General features: G+C 40.9%; 1 protein-coding gene across 7 annotated transcripts in view; it reads right to left on the reverse strand.

Moving 5' to 3' along the window:
- The window catches only part of AKAP6 (A-kinase anchoring protein 6), a 488,303-nt gene that overhangs the window by 99,209 nt on the left and 361,559 nt on the right, over positions 1–27,535 (reverse strand). For all 7 annotated transcript variants that reach the window (XM_025202476.1, XM_025202473.1, XM_025202475.1 and 4 more), the window contains one exon: positions 21,806–21,926. In XM_025202476.1, the coding sequence (XP_025058261.1) occupies positions 21,806–21,926 (121 nt within the window). The remainder of the gene's footprint in view (positions 1–21,805; positions 21,927–27,535) is intronic.

Genomic DNA, 27,535 nt, shown 5'->3' on the forward strand with positions numbered 1-27,535 from the left:
GAGACAATCCCCCCCCCCCTATGCATCGACTATGCATTGAAGCATTGAACTGGACTCGGTCTGGCCTTTGGATTCTGTCTCAATTGTCTAAAGACAATTTAATTAATTGTCTAAAGACAATTGGTAAGAATTGGTAAGTCTTGGGCAGTCTCCACTCCTCCATACCCTTGCCTAGACATATGTGTCAAAGGTCTTGGTGACTAGACCTCTAATGTGTACACCATGATCCAGAAGATTGATGACCACCTACTAGAACTGCACTTAGAATTGGCTTGTTTTCTTATGGTTTACGATCTGATTGCATACCCACTTTCCACCCAAAGATGGACGGATGGAATCTTCCCATTCTGAAGTGCATAGACAGCTTGAGCAGTATTGGTCAGGGCAAATGCTAGTAGTCACATTGTAAATCTGGGAGCTTTGCAAGATGTTAGATAGGACTGATTCATTGTATATGATTTTCTTGATTCTTTCAAGTTGCCTGTAGGCATTCTGTTCATTCTGCACTCTGTCCATCCCTGCTCTGCATCATCATGTGGTATCTGGTGCCAGGCACTCAGACCCAGCAGGCCAAAAGGCCAAGTGCCTGCATGACTTACCTAGCCCAATATGCTAGAACCCCTTCTTGATAGGGCTGTGTGAAGCTTTGGTCCACAATTCGATTCAGAGAAGATTCGACCCAATTTGGAGACTGAATCACTGAATCTGAATTGAATTGGGAGAAGCCAAAAAACCTTCAAAGCGCGCCTTAATACACACACACAGTGTCACCCATGTCATGAGTTTTGCTTGTCAGCAGCCTGAGGTGCAGTTTCCCAGAAACCCCTGCACCTATCTCCTTGATGCTTGGCAGGATTCATGCCCTCAGAAGGGGCTACCATCCCTGCAATTGTTATCCAAATCAGCCAAACAATGACAAAGTTATAGGTATTTGAGTAATTCCCCATTATAGTCTGTGACCAAATCTCCAAATCTCTCTGAATCAGTGCCGAATCTTCCGAAGCTGAATTGGCCGAATTGATTTGGGACAGTGATCCAAATCTCTGAATCGAATCACTGTCCTCTGAATCAGTTGAATCTGAATCGAATATTTCCCTATTCGCACAGGCCTACTTCTTGACACTGCAAACACTGGACACTTTTTCCCTGCATAAGTTCAGTAATATTACTTCAATTATTGACACAGGTAACAACCTTCAACACTTTGATTTTTGAAAGTTTTCTTACTATGAGTAGGCTGCTGATCCACTCTGCTAGTTTCATTCAGCATAATGATTTCTGTTCTTTGTAAATTTGCCAGTTCCTTCTTCAGTAGCTTTGTCAGGGCCAGTAGAACTTTGAAATTTTCGATGGCCTCATGAGGTCTTGCTATAACTTCACCTTACTTTCTAAGTGGCCCTCTCTTTGGAGGGTATCCTTACAGTTAGATTCTGTTGAAATGCAGGATAGGATCCCTGGTGACCATTCACTTTACTGCGTTACATTGAGGATGCTTTGGTGCTGTAATGAAATCAAATCCATGGCACAGCAGTGGGTGGTATTTTTGTGCATCTACTACCATAAACACTAAGTATTAACACCTATATTTTCATGTTTTTTTTATTGAGTAACTGCATTTTACCAGTGGCCTCATAATGGCTCTCTTGTACATCACCAGTGCTTGCCCATATTTCTCCAGTAAAAAATTGCTATTTACCAATGTTGCTGGAATTACACTGCAGCTGGCTGCACATTCTAGCTGGTACAGAATTAGTTATGGATCTAATAGAATAGTTCCAAATACAGCAGTTTAACCTCAACACCTCAAGCTTCCTGGCATTTTCTTTCCTCATTGTGCGTACATTGAGAGGCTTCAGATCTGCCAAAGTCACACTGCAGATACCCTACTCTTCATGAGAAATCTCCACATGCTCAAATGTTGTAACTACTAATGCTTTTTAATTCCTGGGGTAGCTGTGATACTGGGACATAAGTGGGCTGGAAGTTCCACATCGCTTGCACATTTTACCACAGACTGGTCAATTTTCTTTCTGTTTTTCATGTTGCTTACTAGAGTACATAAGTTGGACAAAACTGCTTGCATTTTCAGTTCATTGGGTTCTGTTCTGCTTTTTTGGGCTCTTTTAGCTTGAGTTAAGTATTTGTTCTCCTTTTTTCTACATGGCTGCCATTGTTTTGATCCTTTTCTGGACAGTTCATGTGCAGTTACTTTGAAACATCTTCGGGAGTTAGATCAGTTTTTCTCAAATGTCTTTCCCGTAAGCTAGAATCATGTGTTCCACAGATGATCCTGTTTCTAATTAGGGAATATTTTATGTCTGCAAAATTGCATGGAGGTGTGAGAATTCTCACCTCTGCAAAACAGAATCATAGAAAGTTAGGGTTGAAAGGGACCTCAGGAGGTCATTTAATCCAACCCATGGCTCAAAGGAGGACCAGTTCCAACTGCAACTATCTCATCTCAGTCAAGGCTTTGTCTAGCAAGGTCTTAAAAACCTCTAAGGATAGAGATTCCACAACCTCTCTTGGTAGCCTGTTCCAGTGCTTCACTACCCTTCTAGTGAGAAAGTTTTTCCTAATATCTAATCCAAATTTACCTTGCTGCAATTTGAGATCATTGCTCCTTGTTCTGTCATCTACCACCACTGAGTCTAACAGGCTAGCCCCATCTTTTTTGTAACCACCCTTCAGGTAGTTGAAGGTTGCTGTTAAATCCCACCTCAGTCTTTTCTTCTTCAGACTAAATAAACCCAGTTCCCTGAAGGGTTTGATTATTACCCTTTGAGCCCAAAGATCCAGCCAGTATTCTGTCCACCTTACAGTCCATTCCTCCAACTCATACTTCCTTAGTTTGCTGGTGAGAATGCTGTTGGAGACCATTCCTATAGTCTTGCTAAAGTCAAGGTATAACACATCCACAGCTTTCCCAGCATCCACTGAGCCAGTTATCTCATCATAGAAGGCAATCAGGTTGGCCAGGCATGACTTGCCCTTGATGTATCCATGAAATATGCCTATTCCCTTTTTCTGTTTCTTGGCTTCGGTTTTTTTTTAAAAAGCATACCTCTGTATAATGTCTCTCTTTGGGGTTACAGCACTCAAACACCTTTATATCAATTATACCTTATAACTGACCTAGCTGTTCCAGCGCATACAGTGTTTCTGGAATAGAGTGTTACTTGTATCTTGACCTTTTTCCACAAGGAGACAGTAAAAAGGCTTAGGTGTCTATGCTTTTTCTATCTTTATTCTTCTGGGTCTACTCAGTTCTTCTTCTATATTGGTCTGGAAATTCATCTTTCCTGGAGTCCCTCCATGTTGCATGTTTGTTCTGAGTTTAGGAGCTGCTTTGTATTTCAGTTAATCTTTATTCCTTGCTATGTGCCTTACTAGAATGACTACTGCCATCATCTTTCAAATCCTACATGTTATGAAATAACATGAGAAGACTCCATGTTTCTAAAGCTGAACTAGCTCCTCATTAAGAGAACTATTTACACAGGTGCTGCAACTGCAGCTAACATTCCAGCCAGATGCACGTAGACTGCTTCCCGATTCTCACCCTAAACACCACCTTTCTGAAAACTGTGCTTCTACCTCCAAGTTTCATGTATATAGCTATAGATTATACTTTAGGATTCAGCTCTGGAGGTAGGAATAATGATTTGTTGATGAGATAAGTTCATTAATGGGTATATAAGAGACTTAAGTTTATGTAGGACTGAACTTCAGGGATCCTAGGAAGGTTCATTCAGTCCCTTGCTTGGTTCTTGACTTTTTCTAGGGAGGTTGCCCAGCCAGCCCAAGCAGGCAGTCTTAATATGCATCAAAATCTGTTATTCTGTCTTTGATTCACTGCAGTGAATATATGCCCTAGGGTTCCGTAACTCAAATATCAATCCTCAGTCTCTGGTCATGGGCTCGCTATACATATTTTATTTTGAATTTATAAGGATTTATTGAGCATTTAAAACAGTTGTTTGACCCTATTTACAGAAATCTTCCACACAATAAACATTCAAACCAAATCAAATTTACACAAGCATATGTTACGTCCTGTGGCACTCTGTTAATTTTACCCTGTACTTATAAAGGAATCTACTGATGATGGTGGATGCCAGGGAGAATGACAGGGGATAGATCACTCCAGATATACTCTGTTCATATGCTCTCCCCCTACAGCATCAATTCTTGCCATGTCAGAGACAGGATAGTAGGTTAGATGGACCGTTAGTTTGACCCAGTGTGGCAGTAATGTTCTTATGTCATACAAGAGTCTATGGATGCTCATGTAAGTGCTGATTGTTCAAAAAGAGAAGGGGTGAACAAAAAGGAGAAAGCTGAGCTTAAGACAGCTAGAGAAAGGAGAAACAGGCAGGAAAATGGGTGATTTTCTTTGCCAAATTAAAAAAAAAATGTTGTGTTTCATTCTCTCTGCTCACTGTCCTTAATATTCTTAGTAGGTAGCCAATAAGTGGGCACTTTGAAATTTTAATTTAGAATTAGTTAGTTGAAAGTTTCTAAATTGGAAATGTCCTTGGTCCTCAAATGAAAGGATGAGGATACTTAATTTTTCACAATTATAATCATCCTGTTTGGTCCCCAGGAGAGACTCTGTGTTTATATTCTATTACCTGGACTAGTTTTTTATAACCCCTGTTAGTTGGCTAACTGCTTTATCACCTTTGTTTATCACCTTCACCTATCTCAACTGTGCCCCTCCATTTCTTTGCCCTTTGAATTTAAATCACTTTATTTCTTTCTATTTAGTACCACTCTTCTCTGCAAGTCCTTTCATAGCATCTAACAAAGTAGGCGGTTGCCTATGAATGTTCATGCTTCTTTGGATGAGTTAGTCTATAGCTTTATAGGGCATGTGTAGATGAAACGGGGGCCCTAAATTGAAGTGGTGGGTTTTAAAAAACACCGCTTCAATTTAGGGCTGATTAAACCCCTGTGTCATGCACACACCCTGCTGACTTACCTGCCTCTCTGGCAGGGAGGGGAGGGTGACCTGCTGGTGGGCACAGTAGTCCATGGGCTGCGGTGGGGGCAGCAGCTGCAGCCCACCCCCCCCAGGTGGCACCCACCCACAGGCACCTGGCTTGGGCGATCCTGGGGGGTAACACAGCTGTGGAGGGAAGCACCGGGCCCCCATACAGCTCAGACAGTCAGGCAGGCTCTGGGGGGCGGGGGCGGGAAGGTGGGGGCTGCTTTCCCGGGCTGCTGTCAGGCTGCCTGCAGGGCTTCCTGCAGAGCTGTGGAGCTGCACGGAACGCGGTGCTTCGTTCCACAGCTGTAGGGGCAGCAAACTAAAACTCCTTGAACAATTTTTAGTTTGCTGCACCTTGAGTCATTTAAGGTGCATTACGCTACAGGATTTCCTACAGTGGCTGGAATTAATGCACAATACGCCACCGAGGCGTGCAAACACCAACACCATTAAAGCAGTGCAAAAGCATGTAGCCCGCTCTAACGTGTTGTGCGCACACACCTCTTGTTTCGTCTACACACGGCCATAGTTTATAGCCTCTCTAGATCTATTCACTATTCTTAAAAATCACTGTGCTTGCTTTGCTCCTGAAATCTGATGAATGCTTTGCATTTGAAAGCTTGCCTAACTTTATCCCAACTATGCTGCTGGTTCAATAAAATGTATCATTCAAAAAAATCCTTACCTCTTGCATTAGTTTGTAAAGTGCTACACTTCTATTCTTTCCCACTTCTAAGGAAAAAGCAGTGAAAAAAGTGTGATTATCAAGCTCCAACAATATGTGATATCCATTTGCCATGTGCTGGAAAGCAGCACATATACATTATAAATGGCATCAAAAGCACCAATCAGACTGAAGGCATTGGTAATGTGATCTGAGGTCACTAACTTCTAAGTAGCCATTTTGAATCTAAATAAATGATAGCAAATTCTTAATGCATTGGTTTGTTGTGGGGGAGGGAGAGCGGTTATTTTTTGGTGGAAACAGGAAAGTGGCCTAAAGTTCCTAATGGACTGATCTATACATCACAAATGTCACTGGTTTATAAATACTATGATAATAATTCTGGGTATTTGTATATGCTGGATTGTACATGCTACATATTTTCAATGCAATGGAGAAAGCTCATATACCAGTATTTATGGTTCATAACTGACCTAGCTTTTAGTACAGTTGGTCCCAATGTCCAGCCAATATGATATAGTTCAAATACATGGCACAACACTATTACAGCACCTCCTCGATAGGACCTAGAGAACAACAATGAGCAACATGTCTGAGAGAGGATACTAAGCTAGATGGACCATTGGTCTGACTCAGTGTGGCAGTTATGTTTTTATTCATACAAGAGTCTATTGATGCTCACAAAGTACAATCAATATAGCATCTAAGTGCTGAAACTTTTTCTTCAAAACAGATGAACTATGTATTTTTTGTAACAATATCAGCTCTCATCAAATGTTAAAACATCTACCATATTAGTTCCTCACTTTTTCCATATAAATTGGCATTGATATGCTCTAGAATTCCAGCATCCCTGATACAATTAAAATTACAAATAATATAAATGATATGATGACGAGGGGCCATTTACTTTGCCCTGCATAGAAAGAAAAGTTAGCACACTACTTCAGTGAGTTTTTAAGGCAGAATAAAACTGCTACTCTTGTAAAGTCAGCATCTAACACCTAGAATATGAGAACAACTTTTCAGGAGATTATAACTTGGCTGTGGACATTTGTTCTGAAATGAAACTTGGCATGCAAGGTGAACTTTTTGGACATATTTGTATATGCATGCATTAAATGCATTGAGATCTCAAGTATATCAAGCTACAATGAATTTGGCTCTACTGTAACAAACCTCATTAAAAAAGATTTTGTTGTTGTTTGTCCACTAAAATAAAAGCATTAAAACCATGTTTAAAAATAATGAAAAGTACTATATAAAACTTGTTTGAAGAATATGATGGCTATATCATAAACGAAGAATAGATCAGTCTAATAGTAAGCAGAGAGTTCAAGAAGAGAAGTTTTCACATGTGATATTATATATATACAATAAGGAAGGCCATTCAAGTAGGTAATTCAAGAGCATTTAGGAAATCTACATTTGTTTTTAGATTTCCTTCTGAGGGATTTCAGTAATATAATGTGAAAAAGCATAAAGGCATTATTAAAGGTGAGGTTACATATTAGAGTTAGCAGGTGATAATTCTAAGGAATGTTACTCTTTACTAAGGTTAACTAGTGCTAGTGCTCAGTCACACATTAGGGATTAAGAAACTCTTTAATGTGCTCTGCTCAGACCTGCCACTAGGGGCTGGTAAGCAGGGGCATGGTTAGGGGCCGCAAGTCTGCTCCATGCCTGCCCGGCTGGCTGACTCTCTAACCACAGAGTGAGTGGGAGCCCCCCAGCCTGTGCTGCTTGGAACTCCTCCTCTATCCCCCAAATTGCCCCCCAGTGAGGGGAAAGATGGTGCAATTGGGATGACAAAGGAGTAATCTGGGGGTGTAGGATGGTGATTTGGGGTCAGGGAGACAATTTGGGACAGTTCCCTACTCATCCACTCCCACCTTCATTTTACCTCTTCCCCACTTCCCTATGGCCTTCCTTACTCCACTTCACCCCTTTTCCCAACACCACCACTCACCCCATCCCCACTCACTTATTGCCCACCTGCTCCCAGCTGTCATTCCAGGGCTGTAGAGTCCTGGATGACATCTAGTCTAGGAAGTAGTGCCTTCTGGGCAGCTGGAGAACTGCAAACTGATGATTTTATCTTAGGTGAACACCCAGAAGTTAACTTAACTCAAGCTTGGTAGCACAGCTCAAAGATAATCCTTGCCTGAAGTGGCATTACTTTAAGGTGCCTAAAAGGCACTTAGTACTAATTAATGAGCCTTAATGTGTGCTCATTCAAGTTTTAAGTGCTTTAATATGATCTAATTGTAATGTACAATTTCACCCTAAGATTCAGACAAGAGGGCAAAGAATAGTTGAGAAATTTGGCAACACTGTACTTAATGCTTCCAATAGGTCATTTTTTTGGTCTGTGTTTGTCTCAAATTATCCCAACCAACCACCAAATCCCCTTCCCCAAACTCCAAACAAAACCCCTACAAATCAAAACAATATATATTCAAAATAATACGATCACTCTGTTCACAGGTCACCTTCTCTCCCCCTTGCCTTATATATGGCAGTGAAGGAAAATTTGGATTTTCCTGAAACATGAGTTACAAAGAGGCCTAAAGTGAAATTGGCACAAATGCTGGACTACCTTTACTTTGTTTGGATGACTTTGGTCCTTTGATATTTTTCTGGTAGCTTTTATGACTGAATTGTACCTGAGAGTATTCCCTGAACCATTCCACAGGGCTTTTTGTAAGATGACTTTCAAGGAATTTGTTTCATGAAATGCTTTGAAAATCTCCCCCCAAATCCTTGAATTTTCATATTTAAATTTAAATATACAGAAAGCACTACTTGGAATAAATGGGAGCAAATCCATTGACTTAGTTGACATGCACTACTTTACATCTGGTCTGTATTTGGGCGAATGTGCCTGAAACTTAGGAAAATACAGCCTTTGAGCATACAGTATATTAGACATTGGAGGCTTTCATAAGATGGGCTCAGGATTTATTAAAACGTAAACATTTGCAAGGTTGTGCTTTGCTCAGGGGATATAACTTTTGTACCTCCCCCCACCCCATTTGAACATGAATGGAATGTGTCTACAGTGCCCTCCTCTTAAAAATACCCATTTCAGGGGTGAGGCTGGAGTGCTAATATATACCAGCTATTTCTATAGGCATCAATTTTCTCTAGGGATTATGGACATTTGACTAGTGTTAACAGCAGCCTGGAAGCTTCTGTAACTTGTTTGAACCTGGACAGACTCACAGTATGAGAAACATGGGATTGATTTAATGACTTCAGGTTTATCATGCTTGTATGCATTCTTTTTACTTAACATGAGTTTTGCTGTACCTGGTTCTTACAAGCAACTTAATTTTTTTTAAGTAAAAAGAATGCACACAAGCATGATAAATATTGCCTTGCTCATTCTGAATTAATCTTCAATACTGGTATCATGCTGGATAAAATACCCGAAGAAACTAATTTCTTTCAATGAAATGTATAAAGACTTATTTTGGAAACGTCAAGATGCAGCTCATGAGATATTCCAACATTACCTTCCTGTCTTTAAAAAACCTGTGTTTTAATTCAAATGCATTACAGAAGCTAGAAGGAAACTAGTACAAATCATTTTCTTATTCTTTATAATTTTTACTTTTTCCTCATGTTGTGGATAAAGTTCTCTTGGTGTAATTATATGGATCATTGAATACCTACATTTGTTTCTTTCAAATGAGACATTTTGCCAGCAATAATTTTCTTTACTAATTTTTAAGCACAAATATGCAGTCTACCATAAATGCTGAACAATTGAATCACACAGTAATACTAAATATGCAGGTTGCATCTGGCAAAATTTACCAATTTTTATAGTTTTCTCAGTCACTCCTCCATGGGTGCAAACCACAGGAATTCCCACTGGAAGGATGTCAACCATTTTCATCAACCTTTGTAATAATTGTTTAAGTTTGCTTTGCTACTAGACAGTCTGGATCAGTTAGCTCCCCTATCACAGTGAGTCAATTGTTTTCAGTAATGTTTAGGGGGTCAGCCATTTTCAACACCAACTTTGAAAAACAGTTCATTATTGTACCGTAAAAGAGTCATACAGGATCCCTGTAGGTTCCAATAAAACTAACAAAACTAACTGTTACTGCTACAACAATATGATACTCACCAAAGTTCAGCTAAGGTGCATGACGACAAATTTTAGTTTCTATAAAACTGTATACAGTAGACCCCCATTTTACACATATTTGACTTACCCGTGTCTTGCGTTTACGTGAATTAATATTAACACTCAAGCAGAAAAATACACCGAGCTTTCAAGAGCCATTATTTACGAAGGACCTACAAGAAGCTTATCAATGATAGTCAAAGGAAAAGACAAATGTCAAGGAATTTTGGAAGAAATTTAACATCAAGATGGCTGTAGGCATTGTTGGAGAAGCCTGGAATGATGTTACACAGCAGTGACTTAATGGTGTCTGGAAGAACATCTGGCCTGCTGTTGTGAATAATTTTTTAGGCTTTGCTGCTGATGAATTTATCAGTGACGCCAGGCATGAGATCATTGAGAGGGCTAAGAGTTTGGGTTTTGAGGAGGTTGGCAAAGAAAACATGGCTGGGGAGAAGCAGCGGAAAAGCTTTATAGGGAGAAGTGGTGCTGCTCGGTACAGTCTTCCTTGGACAAGTTCTTCAGGAAGTGGGACAGCACTATCTTGACTCAATCAACTGATGTTTTTGTAACATAATAAATAAAGTATTGGCTGAGAAAGGTTTTATTTTGGTACCTTTGGTGTCATAAATGTGAGGTCTAAGGAACACAACCCCTCACTTTTCTATTATTTCCTATGGAAAAATTCACCTTGAGTCGCGCGAATTCGACATACACAAGGTTTCTCAGGAACACAATATACATGTAAGTCGGGAGTCAACTGTATTCAGTCATTTTCACTGGCATGTTAGAAACATGTTACAAAGTTACAGAATCATGTCTATTACATCATATATCAATTCATACATCTGGTGGAAGGAATAACAGTTAAATGCTACAATTAACTTTAGAACAGTATGGAAAAAGCAAATGAACAATAAGGCTGTGTGAAGCTTCAGGTGGTAATTCGATTTGGAGGAGATTCGGCCCAATTTGGTGGCCAACTCTCTGAATCTGAATCAGGGGACCGAATAAAGGTCCGAATCAATTCAAAGATCTCCGAATCTTCAAAAAGATTCGGAGAGCTTTTATATTCAGGCAGTCCCTGGTGGCTGCAGCAGGGAGATGCAGCTGACTCGTACCTGGTAAGTACTAGGGGCGGGGGAGGGGGGGGATCATGGGGGGACTGATGCCAGCCCTGCTGACGCCCCCGCTCCCCCAGAACCCCCCATGGCTGCCTTGCCTGCCCCAGCTCGGTACTTTAAAAAAAAACCCTGGTGCTGGCAGGTAGGGGGGCAATCCCTGCTGCCACCCATTTCCCCACACTGCATGGGGGGTTCTGCACAAGCTCCCCAATCCTCCCCTGCTCCCCCAGCCCCACCACAGGTGCTCCACCCAGGCCAGCTCTGGGCCTTTAAGAAAAAAAAGCTGAGAAAAGCCCTGGGAATCACCACTCCTGCAGAGGCCTCGAGGCTTGGGGACTCATGGAAGAGCCCTTCATGTGGCGTGGGGCAGCAGGGGGCAGTGGGGATTGCCCCCCTTGCTGGCAAGAGCAGCGAGTCTGGGGTTTTTTCATTTGTTTTTTTTTCTTAGGGGCCAGAGTTGGCCTGGGCAGCGCACCCGTGGGGCAGCTGGGGGAGCGGGGGCAGGTTCGGGAGGCACGTGTAGAGCCCCCCCATGCAGTGTGAGACAGTGGGGGGCAGAGGGGATTGCCCCCCCACCTGGCAGCACCCCTTGAGTTTTTCCCAAGTGCTGGTAGCTGAGGCGGGCTGGGCAGCCATTGCTGGGCTGGGAGAGCGGGTGGGGGATGGGCCTGGCTTGGCTGATTTGGAGATGCAGCAGAATCGAATTGAGACAATGATTCGAATCACCGAATTGAATCACTGTCCCCCAAGTCGGCCAAATCCAAATTGCATAGGTCTAGTGAATAAGACCTTCTTTGGTATTATTTGACAGTAATATCTTTCTGTAATTTTTGAAAATGTGTGTGAGAAATTATGTTTCTTCAGCCGGATGAAGAGTATTTGTTCCCGAAAGCTTGCAAAGAAGAATTTTTCCAACTACTTGAGTTGGTTTAATAAAAGGTACTGGACTTACTCAAAGAACCTTGTCTGCTTACGTCCTTAGACCAATGAGGCTACAACCTATAGCCCTGTGAGAGAAATGTATACATTTCTAAAGGTGAAATGAAAGCTTTCATTTTGAAAGCTTAGAAATACACAATTTGTTATCAGCATTAAATTAAAAGTTATATTTCAAAAAGCTAAAGGCTGCAATTTTTGCAATTTAGTTCAAAAGTTTATTAGCAAACTATAATGACTATCCTGATTGCAATTAAAAAGGCTCCCAAATGGGTCAACATACCTAAGTGCTATCTGCAACCATTTAGATTTTAACATGATGGTTATTACTTATTACCAAGCTGCACAATGAGATATTGATTACTTTTAACCTTTAGATCTAAGAATTCAGTAAAGGTCAAGGTAGTAGAGTAGTCTACCTTTCCTGTCTAGTAAACTTATGGCCTTTAGAGGAATTCTACTGATTCCTATTGGCAAGGCAGATTTGAAATTAGTTTATTCTCTTGGCTGACATAGAAATGATGACATATTTAATAATACTGCATGCATAGCACATTTATAGCTTCTGTTTTAAATGGGCCTAATCCTGCAGTAACTTCAGCTCCCACTGACTTCCAGTGGCATCAGATAAAAGAAGGATAAATTACAAGGGAGAAAGACAGAACTGAGGACCTTGCAGAACTGGGAACAATTATTAGTTTATAGCCAGTTTCTGAAGAATACAGTCCAAATACATCACTTTTCAGACAGTTAATCTTGTAGTACATTTTCTTTACAGTACAAGTGCGGTTGAAATAAGGAATGAACTAAAATGTGGCTTCAGTAGGTATGCAGTCATTGTTTAAAATGGAATAAAGTAATCCAATTAAATGAATTTGTTTATGAGTTAAAATGATACCAAAATTCATTAATAGATCCTTCTAGACTACTGGAATTTCAGCTTTCTTTCTCTTTAGTGGCATTTGGAACGGCTTTGCACATTTATATCCTTAAACTGAGCAGAACTCCGTCCCCCGGTTCAGGAGAATTATGGGCAAGAGAAACATATAACTGTTATGTGTTAGATTAATTTGCAGAACACTTGGCATTATTACTGCCAAGTAGTCAAATTGTTCCAAGTTGTTCCGGAAGGTTGTTATTAATAGTATGTTTTCTGAGGAAAGTTCTGTCTACTTTTGGAACTGCATTTCTGTTGCCAAGGAAACTCCTTTAAGCACAGCATTCTAGGAGCACACTGCTGCTTTTGTTTGCCAGTATCCTATTCATATCATCTAAGTAAGCACTTTACATACTTCAGCCTCCAGTTTCAAATGTTTTAAGTCTTACTTTATTTATGTTACCGCTTCAAATATAGTTTGCTCTTCTTCTCCAACCCAGGAGGAGTCTAAGATTTTTAACAGTTGCATTAAGAAGAGAGTTGTTTTTTTTCCCGCCGCAAGTTTTCAATAAATTAGTTTTAATTTGAATAATAGCTCCATAGGTTATAGCATTAGTCCTGAAGTGTTAATTATCTTTTCACTCTGAAATTAATGTAGTCATTTCCTACTGACTCCTCTACGCCATTATTGAAGTGCTGAGGAAAACATGTCATTGAGTTCTGAGCCAGAACTGTTGTTGTGATTAATCCTGGTCACATGGCCAATCTCTGCCAAAAGGAGATCACTGAAAAAAGGTGACAAAGACAGTGATTTCCTGTCAGCAAAGAGTACGACAGGGCTGTCTAGAAGTGATGCAAATGAGGGAAACTTTCACCATGGTTTGTTTGATCCACTCAGGGCCACAGCACACAGTGCCAGATAGAAAGGCACAATGGAACAGCAGCACACCCAGAGGAGAAAATGAACTGCACCTTCAGAAGAACAGTAGCTTCCAGTAGGGAAACAAAAAACTGTTGGGAGGTTTTTCCAACTTTTTTTTTTTTTGGTATTCCAAGCTCTTGATGTGCATTTTAATGTTATTTAATAGGGTGAACTGCCTCCTTTTGATAAGATAGTTCAGTATTTAACCTGCTCAAAAGCCACATTGACAAATTTTCTGCCAAGTCTTTTCAACTGCTATGCTAATTTTTCCTACTTGCTATCAAGCACATCTTTGCTGAAGACTTAATAGTTTGAGGTGCAGCGTATGCAGTATGTATTTCAAGCACTGTTTTTGTAATCAAGCATCCAAATAAAAAAAGGAGATCCTAGTATTTTCGTTCTGATGTTATAAAAAATGTTTAGTTAGTTTTATTCTCAACATACTAACAATTTTAACAATCATATCGTACTTATTTAAATGGGATTTTAATCTAACACACAATTAAATTTTACAATTAATCTTCTGGGGAAAATGGAAGGAATTATCATTAACTTTCTATGTCTGGTACATTCATTTCTAATCTCCACAGCTCCAATAAATACTGACTTGCTTCATTTCAAACATTCAAGGTAGAGATTTACTCAAATTCCCACTGAAGGACTAATTAGCAGAGTTTAAACTCTTTAGGTCTGATCCTGCAATCATTGTGCATTGGAATCCTGCTGAGGTCAATATGAGTTCTATACACAGAGGGACTTATGGGTTCAGGTCCACATGCTATAGATTAAGATGAGGTAAAAAGGTTTCCTTTTCCATTAAACTGAGCTCAGAAATAATCTGTAGAAATCAAACAGATATAAAAAATATAGATATTCTTTACAAGTAGTTTTTAATTACTGTATTATTGACGGTTAAAACACTACTGGATTAACAGATTGTCAGATGAGTATAATGTTTGTAAATGATGTTTGTGAATAACATATATTAGTTTCATTTCAAAATCACTTTGATTCATTTTTCAATTAAATTGTACCATTTTTAGGGGCAAGGGGCGCTGCAGAAGAATGGACAATTTTCTTTACATTTCTGCTCAAATATAGGAAAATAAAATGAAAGAGAGTCAACAATATTGCCGAGTTGTCTTAAATCCAGTGTACATATTTGGATTTTTGTTAATACCAGATATGTTATACATTCCTTTTATATTGATAGAAAGAATACATTATATTTAAAGAAGGGACAATAGTGTTCCTAATAAAAGCTAAGATGCTTCTAGCACATTATAAAACAAAATTAAGCAGAAAGAGTTGGCTTAAATCTATATTAAATCTGCAAGTACAGTACAGGGAAAATAGTCTAACTGTGAAAATATATTTGATTTTCCCATATGCAATTTTAGTATTTATATATTATGTTATGCCCCTTTAATGTATGCATTTCCCTCAAGATTTACCTGTTTTATCATAGCTGCTTCCCATTCATAGACTCCTTAGGGGGACTGATTATTGTTGGTAATAGTGATACCACAGCAGGTGCACTGGCAAAGAAGGCTTGCTGAGCTGGCTCAGAGGTGCAATTACTTGTCAGCTCAATAACTGAGAAGAGGGATCTGTGGGTTTAGGAAAATCCACCAAAAAGCAGAAAGTGCAATTAACAGGTTCATATATGAAGGTGCAACTGATAAAGAATTACTCAAGGAAAGCCTGTATTTTCATAACATTCCATCATTCAACAATTTTAATGATTTAGCTGCGTGAATTTATCTTTTCAGGGTCCATTCAGGGTAGAATGACTTCTATGTTTAGAGATAGGTAGTTAGCCATATTAGTCTGAAGTCAGAAGTAGAAAGGGCAGGATGGCACCTGAGACTAACTTGTTTAGAAAGACATAAGCTTTGTACATGATAGCCATCTTTCAGATGCTATCTGATACAGAAGGGTTTCAGCTATAAAAGCTTATGCCTATCTAAACGAGTTAGTCTCTAATGGGGCCTGTACACAAGTACAGAGGCTGCTCCACCACACTATAATTACAGCACGTCCAAGCAGACTCGATTAATTGAGTCTACTGGAGTATGGTAATTACCACAATCCAGCAGCCTCCTGTGTCTCATGTATCAGCATTCCCATGCTTCAAAATGGCGGCAGAGAGCTTGAACTAAAGGTCATTGACTGAGCTTTAGTTCAAGCGCCCCTGCTGCCATTTTGAAGCATGGGGTCGCTGATACATGAGATGAAGTGGCGTTTTAATTAGAGTGGCTCGCGGAGCTGTTCTAATTAAAGCATCACCCCCCATACCTCTAGAGCATGTGTAAAAGTGCCCCCCAGTACCACTCTGCCCTGCTTCCTATGTGTAGTTTGAAATATGGACAGTACTAGCACTATGTCACTTTGAACAGGTTAGTGACTATTTAGAAAAGCTGGACATATACAAGTCCATGGGGCTGGATGGGATGTGCGTGAGGGTGCTGAGGGAGCTGGCTGATGAGATTGCAGAGCCATTGGCCATCATCTTTGAAAACTCATGGTGATCAGGAGAGGTCCTGGATGATTGGAAAAGGGCAAACATAGTGCCCATATTTAAGAAAGGGAAGAAGGAAGATCCAGGGAACTACAGACCAGTCAGCCTCACCTCAGTCCCCCGACAAATCATGGAGCAGATTCTCAAGAAATCCACTTCTAAGCACTTGGAAAAGAAGGGGATTAGAAACAGTCAGCATAGATTCACTAGGGGAAAACCATGCCAGACCAACCTGATTGTCTTCTATGATGAGGTGACTGGCTCTCTGGATGAGGGGAGAATGGTGGATGTGATATACCTTGATTTTAGCAAGGCTTTTGATATGGTCTCCCACAACATTCTCCGAGGCAAACTAATGAAGTATGGACTGGATGAATGGACTATAAAGTGGATAGAAAACTGGTTGGAACATCAGGCTCGGAGGACAGTAATCAATGACTCGATGTCTAGTTGGCAGCCAGTATCAAGTGGGATACCCTGGGGGTCAGTCCTGGGGCTGGTGTTGTTTATCCACAAACTGAAAGATGGCATGGAGTGCACCCTCAGCAAGTTTGCAGATGACACCAAGCTGGAGGGAGTAGATATGCTGTAGGATATGGCTAGGATTCAACAAGGACAAGTGCAAAGTCCTGTACTTAGGATGGAACAATCCCATAAACAAGTACAGGCTGGGGGCTGACTGGTTGGGCAACAGCTCTGCAGAAAAAGAGCTGCAGGTTTCAGTGGACAGTAAGCTGAATATGAACCAGCAGTGTGCCCTTGTTGCAAAGAAGGCTAATGGCATACTGAGCTGCATTGGTAGGCGTGTTGCCAGCAGGTCAAAGGAAGTGATTGTTCCCCTCTAGTCAGCACTGGTGAGGCCGCAACTGTAGTAATGTGTTCAGTTTTGTGCCCCCCCCCTCAACTGCAGAAAGGATGTAGACAAATTGGAGAGGGGCCAGTGGAGGGCAAAAAAATGGTAAGGGGGCTGAGGGACATGACTTAGAATCATAGAAAGTTAGAGTTGGAAGGGACCGCAGAAGGTCATCTAGTCCAATCCCTTTCTCAGCTTTGTGTCATCTGGAAACTTGCTGAGGGTGCACTCTATGCCATCTTCCAGGTTGTTGATGAAGACATTGAACAAAACCAGCCCCAGGACCGACCCATGAAATTCCTTTTGACTCAATCCTTCAATTTGTCTAGGGCACTCTAAATCCTAGCCCTACCCTCCAAGGTATCTACTTCTACCCCAGCTTGGTGTCATCTGGAAACTTGCTGAGGGTGCACTCTATGGTTGTTGATGAAGACATTGAACAAAACCAGCCCCAGGACCGACCCATGGAGCACTTGATACTGGCTGCCAATGTGACATCATGTCATTGATTGCTACTCTCTAAGCCCAATGTTGCAGCCAGTTTTCTATCCACCTTATAGTCCATTCATGCAGCCCATATTTCCTTAAGACCCAGCTAGACAAACTTTGGCTGGGATGATCTAATTGGGGATGTCCTGCCTTGAACTTGAGCAGAGTGTTGATGACCTCCTGAGGTCCCTTCCAACCCTCGTTTTTTATGATTCTATGATTGCTAGCAGACCACTAAGGACTCTATGGCTAAATACATACAGCCATAAAGCCTGAGGCTGAATTGATTCAATCTAGGCAACTTCCTCTAAGCTGCATAGGTTGAACCAAGAACTAACTGAACTGATACTCAGTTTTCAACTGGAAAAGGCAGAGGGAGGCTTGCACTGACCCAGACAAGTAGGCGTTCAGGAGGGGAAGAATTCCCCTCAGCTTCCTGGGGCCTCCTGGGGTGGGGGACCCTGGGCTGGGGTGGGTAGAAGCCCCCCAAAGTGGGGGCTCCCCAGTGCCCCCATGCTGGGCTGCATGGGCAGGTAGTTGACCCAGAGGACTCCTTCTCCCTCTCTCTTGTGGCAGCTGCTGAAGCAATCAGCAGCTGGGAGGCGGGGGGTGAGGGGAGGAGGCTTCCAGTGTCTGAAAAGCCCCTACCACAGGGGCTTTCCCTCTTGCCATGTGCTGTGTAGACACTAGCTAGGGTGGTCTGGGTCTGTTCCCCTGCCCCCTGTGCCTATGGGCTGATGGATACAGGCAGAAGGCAGGCTAAGGAACTGAGGTGTGAAGCAGCACCTGCTCCACTGGAGCAGGCAGTATATCCCAGGCTTGCAAAGCATCCTGGGATGCTGGGGAACTGAGAGTTAACTTGAACCAGGAAGGGATCTGGGACAGAAGTTCCATAAACCAGTTTGACCTAAATCAGTTAAGTCTGATACTACATCTAACCAGGTTTATCTTAAACCAGCTTTGGTCATTTTGAAAGTGGTTTATGTGCACTGAACTTCTGTTCTGTTACAGGTTTAAACCAGTTTCTGATCACTTCAAACAGTTCGTGTATAACTTCTGTCCCTAGCCTAAAAGTTCCTTCAAATAAGTAGGATGTCATTTGCTATTGAAAATATTTATTATAGTTTATAGGACAGTTCAATTAGGTTATATTTTTAGAAATATCAATACTGCCAACTTTTAAGAACATTAAGGATTCTGATCACTAAAATCATAGAAACTAGAGATTAAAATATGTTAGTGCAGTATTGCTCTTTCAAGAATAGTTTAAAATGTTCTGCTCAGTCTGGTTTAAATACCTAAAGTGATGGAGATTACAGTACTTCCTTTGGAGACTGTCCTAAAATGTAATAGATCTCCATTCTAAAATACTTTTCTCAATATTCATCCTGAACGCCTCAGGTGCGTCCAGTCGAGTGCGGCCATGCAGTATGTGGCGCCACAAACATGTCTGTAGCACTACATATTGCACAGTCAGGTGTTCTCCATGCTGCAAGGGCATGCTGCCCATGCGTGCGCTGCTCTGTTTTTTTTTTTCCCCACGGGTTTTTTGGCCCCTAAATAAAACTGGAGCAACACATGCATGGGCTGTGTGCACAGCTGAAAAGTGAAGCTGGGCCACCTGGAGCCACTCTGCAGCTGCCAGCCAGGCTCTGCCAGGCAGGATGGTCACTGCTGCAGCCCTGGGAGGCCCCCAGAACCCCAGGTAAAGCTGCTGTGCCTCCCCTGAAGGCCCTGGGGTAACCTGCCACATGCCAAAGCATGTGTGGCATGGGTGTTCCCCAGGGACAAGTAGCTTGTCCCAGAGGAACCAAATGTCTGCACTCATCTGGATGTGGCCCTCCTGTTTTTCTCGTTCTTATACTTATGTCTCCTGTTAGTTCCCCAAGTCAATAAGCTCCTTCAGTGTTTGCTACTTTCAAATACATGTTGGTAGTATATAGTGGGTGCATCTACACGTTCATTAATGTGCTTTTGCTAATGCATATTAAATTTAATACCTCCATTGTGAGGTATTAGAAAATGGTGCATTAGCTTATTTTAATGCACATTAGAAAAAGTGCACAGTTTTGTGACGCTTTAATGCTATTAAAATAGGCTAATGTACATTAAAGTGCATGTGTAGCGTGTTCATCTCTTAGCCATGCTAAATATATATATATATTTTTTAAAAATCTTTCACTATAGTTAATTCTTCTACAGCAATTATTTTGTTTCTCTTTTCTGAAGTCCCTCCAATATTGCAATATGTCTGTTATGGAGATGTCCAACAAGGAATCTAATATTCTAGATGCAGCTGCACATCAATAATACAGATAGCTTAATCCATGTTCCTCCTGCCTAAACTGCAACCTGTGGAAACAGAAAATGTCCACTTTACTTTAGGACAGAAAGCAGTCAGTCTATAATCTTTAATTCCTGACGGGCTCCATACTCAGGAGCTCACTTTTAGGAATTGCCAGTCTTAGAGTCATTGGGCCAACAGAAGCTAGCATAACCCAAGACTCAGTCAAGTCACGGGACTATCTTGTCATGTTTTGTGGCAAAAGTAGTATAAACTTAAAATTACACTGGTCATTTTGGTACCAGATTGCACTGCAAACCTATGTGTAAATTACTGCCCTCTTCTGTACCTCCCCAAAAGCCCTATCTCCTCCTTATCTCTTATATTAACCCTCAGTGGCTGCATTCAGAATATATCCAGGTAACAAACATTTTTCAAATAGTAAACTGAATAAAAAGGCCAAGTACCTTAATATTTATGCTGATTATGTTAGTAGTTTTAGGGGAAAAAATAAATGTGTTGACTATAAAGTCATATTACAAGCATTTTGGAATTTCCACTGCACAGACATACATCAACAAAGTAACTTCATTCTGACTTGGCATGCATTGTTTACCTTAATCGCTTCCCTGAATAGACTCAGGAGTATCAGGTGTGCAAAATTATATGTTTAGATATATGGGTGGTATTTTTCTTTTCTTTTTATTAAATGTTAACAAATGAATGAATGAAACTCAGGACACTAGACAGAACTCAGATGTAATCCACAGTAAATTAGATCTGAAACCAAATTCTCTAGATGTGAAGGTATTTTATCCTATTTGGCATTTTAATCTTCTGATTATTTTATTTAAAATAATCAGATTCATATAGAATAAAATGCACAAGCAGTATCAATACATTGAAAAAGTTCAATTAAGAAAAAATAGGAATTATATTTAACAAATGATCAAATCATGTAACCAAAGAAGAAAGAAAACAACTTCTATTTGACCTTGAATGTACCATTTATTCTATAAGAAATAAAAAAAACCTAGAGGGTAGTTGTTTCTTGTCATTATACTGTTGCTGATTCTGTGGTTAGTTATTAATTTTATTTTTTATGATTCACAATCTGCTCTTTGAAATATGCCATATGCTCAAAGCAATTCAAGGATGACAACTGTCAGAATTACTCCAATAAAAATTGCCTAAATGAGGAAGATTTACTGCAGCCTGATATTTCTATGGGAAGCTCCTCCTTTCCTTCCCCAACCCCCTCACTTGTAAGACTACAGTTCCTTAGACACATAGGAAAGTCTTTAGCAGTTTTAACATAAACCCCAACATTTTGGAACTTCTTAAGACTATTTATTATATAAAAGAAGTGATAAAGAGTTCTGGACTAAGGTTGCAATGGAAAATAAGAGAAACAGTGCATATTTATTATATGAAGGGCCAGAAATCAATACACGAGGTCAACAGCATTTTGCTTAAATCACAAGCAAGTATATTGACTTAACATGGCAACGTCTGCCTTTTGTATAACTAATAAAAATTAAATTGGAAGAGTCCTGTATTCCAGCAGCACTTAACCAAAATCAAGGCAAATTCCTCTGTTCCCTTGAAAGGTGGATAAAAATACATCTGAAAGCTCCAATCAAAACACATTTTGTTAAATGCTACCATTTCATTTTTTCTGCATTTTGTTTCAGTCTATTTATTAATGCGGTTTCATTTATTTCCATTCATCTTGAAGACAAATCTTTGTCCTTCTATAGAATTACACGAAATAGAATGTGATAAAGGGAACTTTCTTGCAATTATGATGTCGGTGCAGCCTGTCAGCGCACGGGGGATGGAAATGAGGTTGGGGACAGGGAAGGGAATTCTAATAGACACCATGATACATACAATGAACATAGCGATATCCTGTGAGAGAAAGACTTGTCAAGCTAATCAGATCTTCTATAGCTAGGTAAAGGCAGTAACGGTAGCTCTAACCTTGTAAAGATGCTGCTGCTGCTCCTCTGACATCATCAGGTCATGGCTGTCCATCACGATGGATTCCATGTCAATCAGCCAATCCCAGAGCTCCTGATATTCTGAATCAAAGTCCAAAAGGCTGTAGATAAGGAACAAAATGTATTATGCATAAATACGGTGTAGTTGTTAAAATCTTGTATTAGAATAATATATTCTTGAAAACTCATGATGTTCCTAGTTATATTTCTAAGGAGACACATTGTATTTATACAGAGTGGATAAAAATGAAATTTGAAATCTAATTTAAGCCAATGCCATCACCTAAATTCAGTGACTGACACTAAATTCTGACAACTGTTGACATGCTATATTTAGTTTTAAAATGTAGAAATAAAAAAAGGTAGATAATGCTGTCTAATTTTTTTTTAAAGAGCTAACATTAAATTTAACAAACTTTTCTACAATGATCATCACGGACAATAATTTACACAAAAAATATTACTTTTACAGAAAAATGACTCAATCCATATAGCCATCCCTTTGCTGTCTATCTGCCTATCTCTGTAAATATATATCCTACATTTATTTTCATGGATGAGTAGCTAGCATTTCAACTTAACGCTTTAAGATAGGCTTGAGTGAATATGGTAAGCCAGTGAGAACTAAGGCCAGATACAGTATTAGACAGGTGTTCCCTACAGACATGTAAGAAACAAAGGTAAGGACAGGAAGTCAAAACAATGAATCCTTGACTAGCCAGCAATCATTAAAATTCAAAGGAGGATCACTACGGTTTTCAACAAAATAAATCATTAGAATAAGAAGCTTAAAAGGATTAATGTGATTCTCTATTGAAAGCCTAGTGAATAAGCAAAGCACAGAATCTTCTAAAATACTGTGATACGAGAAAGAAGGTACATACTGAAAAACTGCAAAATAGCCAAAACGATACCTTTTAAAAGAAATCCCCAAGACTTGTCAAACTATAAACTAACAAAAACCTTATCAATAGCTACGAATAAACAGCCATCATTATAAATCAAGTGAGTATATATCCATGATTTTAATGATTGTTTACTTAGGCAATTTTTTTAAGGCTTTAGAAACTTTATTTTGTTCTCTACATCTTTATCATTAATCTTACGAAATCTGAGCAATGCTGCAATAGAGAGACAAGATAATAATTAGATTGTTTCTATATACTACTGTAGTTTTAATTACCATTAAATAAAGTACCATGTCCAGAGTGATCCAAGCTTGTAGATTTAATTAATGCATTGAAAAACACTATTTTTCTAGTGAAAGGACAGAACAGTGGAGAAGCCTTCTTTAAATATATATTTAAAACCCTTCCCCGCAAAGTATTATGCAATGCAGAACTGTTGATCTGTGCTTCTGTAGTAACTTTCTAGATTAATCTACTACATTTAGCATACATTTACTCAACAAATTTATGATTTGCTCACTTGTTTAAAATCATTCAGGTTCTAAATGTATAAGCAACTGTACCATTTTAAAGAAGGTATAAAGGGCCAAATAGTTATGACTGAAGAATAATAGCCTCATTAGGAGCTGAAGGCACTTTTCATTCATCAGGAGGAGTTCAATTGGGTTTTCATTTTTAAACTAAACACTAGACTTTTCTTCAGTGGAGTCTGTTGTACTCACAATTCAATGAAACACTGGGTAGTCCTTGCCCATACTTCAGAGAATTATCTGATCTTTTTATCACTCTATATGGATCATTGATAGTCTATTGTTTTGCCATTATGTCTCAAAATTAACTGAGGTCATAAAAACAGATGGGTAGAACACTGCTTATTAAAGAAATATATTTCATAAGGCAAAGGCCCTGATATTCAGTTGTAGCTCTACTGACTTTCATGTGTTCCATCAGTTTATACAAGTTAAAATCTTGCAAAAGGGATGGACATGATTTGAATTCAAACCTGGATCCAAACACTCTATATACTTTCTGCAAGACAAGAAAAAGGTGGATGTTTCAAAAACTAAACCTGGAAGTGGGGGAGATTTTTACTATAATAGGCTAAGCCAAAATGCTGGAAACATATGCTTGTCACACAATGGGATTTCTAAATCCAGATGTGTACCAAAGTTTAAATGTTGTTCCTCAGGGTCACCTTTATGATAATAAAGTTTGATTAGCAATATGTTAACTATTTTGAAATAACTCCCAATTGTTAAAAAGAACTTTAAAGCTGATATTTTAAAAGGTATCATCTTATTTTTTAACAAATATACCAATTAGTTATTAAAATTTGGAAGGTAGTAGGAATAAATAAAGTTAACAAGATAGGGCAAACGTAGGTTCAGAGATACAGTAAGATTAAAATATAACTCTCAGTATTTCTGTTAGGTTGAATGTTCCTTTTATGTTCAGAATCAATTTTTTTCTGTGCTTACTAGGTAATTTTTCACATTGCCACAGGCAGAATCAAGAGAAGCTTAGCTTCTGAAATATTGCATCTGTGGTAGGTGCAGGAGCTACAGTTGTTACCTGATTTTGGTAGATAATCCAAGTCTACTGATTGATTTAAAAAAATTTTGGTCAAAACAGGGTACCCAAAGATTGCCAAGAGGAATGTTAGAAGATATATTAAAGAGTAGACAACTCAAACTTCCTTCAACATGCTTTTCTGGTTAATAGACTAAAATCATATTAGCTACATAATAATTCTAATGACATTAAGGCGTATATTTTAATTTGGTAAACAGGGAATCAGATATGCGGAGTTGCATGTCTAATCCCTTGAACCCTAAACATATTTCTTAAAGTGTGGACATCAATTTATTATTTTGAATGAAAATTCATGAGCACCTTTCTCATGAGAAAACCAGCTCGTCTGTGGCATTAATAAATAAAAAGGAATGTGGAGCTATTTCTATCAGCCTTTTTTATGCTTAACACATACCTCCAGTTTGTATTATTTCTTTGATGGAAGAGCTCACATGGTATTTAGAAGTACTGTAAGCATACTGGTATGCCTGCCAAAAAATTCAACCAGGCAAAGAATTCTTTCAAGTTTCTGGGTCATCATCTGTTGGATCTTCTTCCCATAAACAAACTACTGAAATATTACAGAGGAAATCAAATTTCTGGCCATAACATTTTAAAAAAAAAAGCAGTGTTGCTTTACATTCTGTGCATATTTCTAGCCTTCTATAGAGTCTAGGTAATGCATTTCTCTCAGAGCCCGATCTAGTGCTTCACTACTGTCTCATGAATGTTGCCCAGGGGCTGCAGGATCTGGCCCTGATGCCTGTGCAATAATTTATTTACCAATTCAAAAGTGGGCCCAAATTAAACACTCAGGATGCAACCACACATGCAGGCACGTGTGCTTTCAGCAGCTCAAACAGAAGTGGCACAAATTTGAACCGGGGCTTTTTGCCTCAGCGCATGTGCCTGGACATGCACTATGGTGTGGGGCAAATTGTGCCATTTGGGGCACAATAACCCTGCCTGGCTCCTTCCGGATCTGTAGCCAGGGAGAGGTAGAGCCTGGGGCCAGCACAGGTGCTGGCCCCAGCAATATAAAAACCTGCCCTGTGCTGGCCCCAGCAGTATAAAAAGCTGCCCTGGCAAGTAGCTCAGGGCTACTTGCTCTAAGGAGCTTCTCGGGGGACACCAAACCAGTCCACTTTTCCACCATCCATCACCACCACCTCTACACGCTCATACACTGCACGATCCAGCATGCTGCCACCAAGTGGCAGGACCTGCTTGGTGAGGGCATGGCTGGGGTACCCCACTGGCTGAGCCTGAACTCTACCCTCATCCCATGAGCCACTGGGGACCTCAGCTGGTGGCTCCTCCATGAAGCCATTGCCATGGGTGTGTATATGGTAAACTTTACAGACACCCTGGTCTCCTGCCCCTTCTGTGGGAAGAGGGAGACCATGGTGCACATGACCCTCAAATGCACCAGGCTGCAGTTCCTCCACCTCCACCTCCAGAACCTCCTCCTGAGGTTCTGGATGAACTTCACCCCCCACCTTTTTATTTTTGTGCACCCTATCTGCAGCCCCACCAGATCCCAGGACCTCCTGGTCAACTTCCTCCTGGCCCTGGCCAAGTGGTTCCTGTACATGACCAGGAAGAAGCCTCTGGCTAGGAAAGTGCCTGGGGACTGCATGGCCACATTCCTCTCACTGGTTCGTGCACGTTCCCGGGCAGAGCACCAATGCGTGGCATCCACCTGTTTCTTGGATGCCTTTGAGAACCTGTGGGTGCAGCCTGAAGGGCTCTGCTTGGAGCACTTATTTTCATATTTTGACCCTTTGCTCCACACAACACTCCCACCCTGGTTTTTGTTCTTGTTGTCCTAAGAAATGTAGTTGTCTTTCACCTATTGGCCCCACATAGAAGGGGCTCTTAATTGCTGGGTGGGCCCTAAGGTCTAGGTTAATTTGGAAAACACGGATAGACAGGAGCTTCTGAGGCCTGGCCAATTGGTATCTGGGGACACTACCCCTTGTGCCAGATAGACTGCTGAAGTAGCCCTGAGAGTTCCCTGTACCCTCCAACCACTGCAGCAGTCTGGCAGTGTGGGGCTGCTGCCTGGCTGTGACCTGCTGATACCTGCAACAGTATGTGGCCCCACGGCTGCATGCCTGCCAGACATAGATGGAGCTTGCATGGCCCATAGAGGCATTTGCACCTCTGGGCCAGCTGCCAGTGGGCCTTTGTGCAGCACTTCTGCCATGTGTGCCAGCACCTGGCCTTTTGGGCAGCAATCTCCCAGAAGATTTGCTCAGTGTGGTGGCCTGCTTTGAACTGTCAAGGCATGTCCTCCTGGACCCAAGTGGCCTGGGTCCCAGGTGCCAGCTCTGAGCAGGCTCCTCTGCCTGGGTCCTGCCACTTGGCTCAGTAGCAGGAATTCTGGTGTTCCCTATTTAAAAACTGCAAAATCCCCAATGGAAAAATCCCATATATATATATATACATATATATATATATATAGAGAGAGAGAGAGATCAAATCAGTTGAGCAATGTTTTATTGATATATTTACAATTTTAAGGCAATTTGGAAACCCACCCGTGTCTCTATCTTTATAATAAAATACATTATAAATATCTATACACTTTGGCATTTAATTTTGGCTTTTTTGTAATCTGCCTCTACCCCCTTCACTCATCAGGAGATGCAGTGCTGAGCAGCACTGATATGCCAGTGCTCTGCCCCTGCCCTTACCCCTCACTCTCAACCCACAGCCTGCCCCCCAACCCAGTCTCCTCACTCTTAACCCACAGGGCCAGGTATGTGGGTGGAGGGTTTGTGGGGGTGGCTTGGGGGTGTGGGCTTTGTGGATGAATTGTGGGGAGACTGTGGGTGTGGGGGGGGGCTGCTCAGGATGGGTGGTTTGCAGGGTGAAGGCCCCCCACACAGCTCACAGATTGTCCCCCTCAGGGGCCACATCTTCCCCACCAAGGGCCATAGCTCCCCCCACAGGGGCCCACAGCCACCCAACAGGGGCCCTCAGCCACCCAACAGGGGCCAAAGTCCCCCAACAGAGGGGCTACTGCCCCTCCCACAGGGCCCACATGCCTCTGCGTGGCCCTAGCCCTCCACTCACCTCCCTGCTCAGCCCCAGCCCCCTTGCACTCACTGGTAGCAGCAGCAGCCATTGGGGCTGCTCAGGGCCTCATGGCACAGCCCCCCTGTTCTGTTACAGGTATATACCAGTTTCCAATCATGTATAACAGTGTAATGTCTGTACCTGGC

This window comes from Alligator sinensis, unplaced genomic scaffold (genome assembly GCF_000455745.1).
Source record: "Alligator sinensis unplaced genomic scaffold, ASM45574v1 scaffold720_1, whole genome shotgun sequence".
In the NCBI taxonomy this organism is placed as follows: domain Eukaryota; kingdom Metazoa; phylum Chordata; order Crocodylia; family Alligatoridae; genus Alligator; species Alligator sinensis.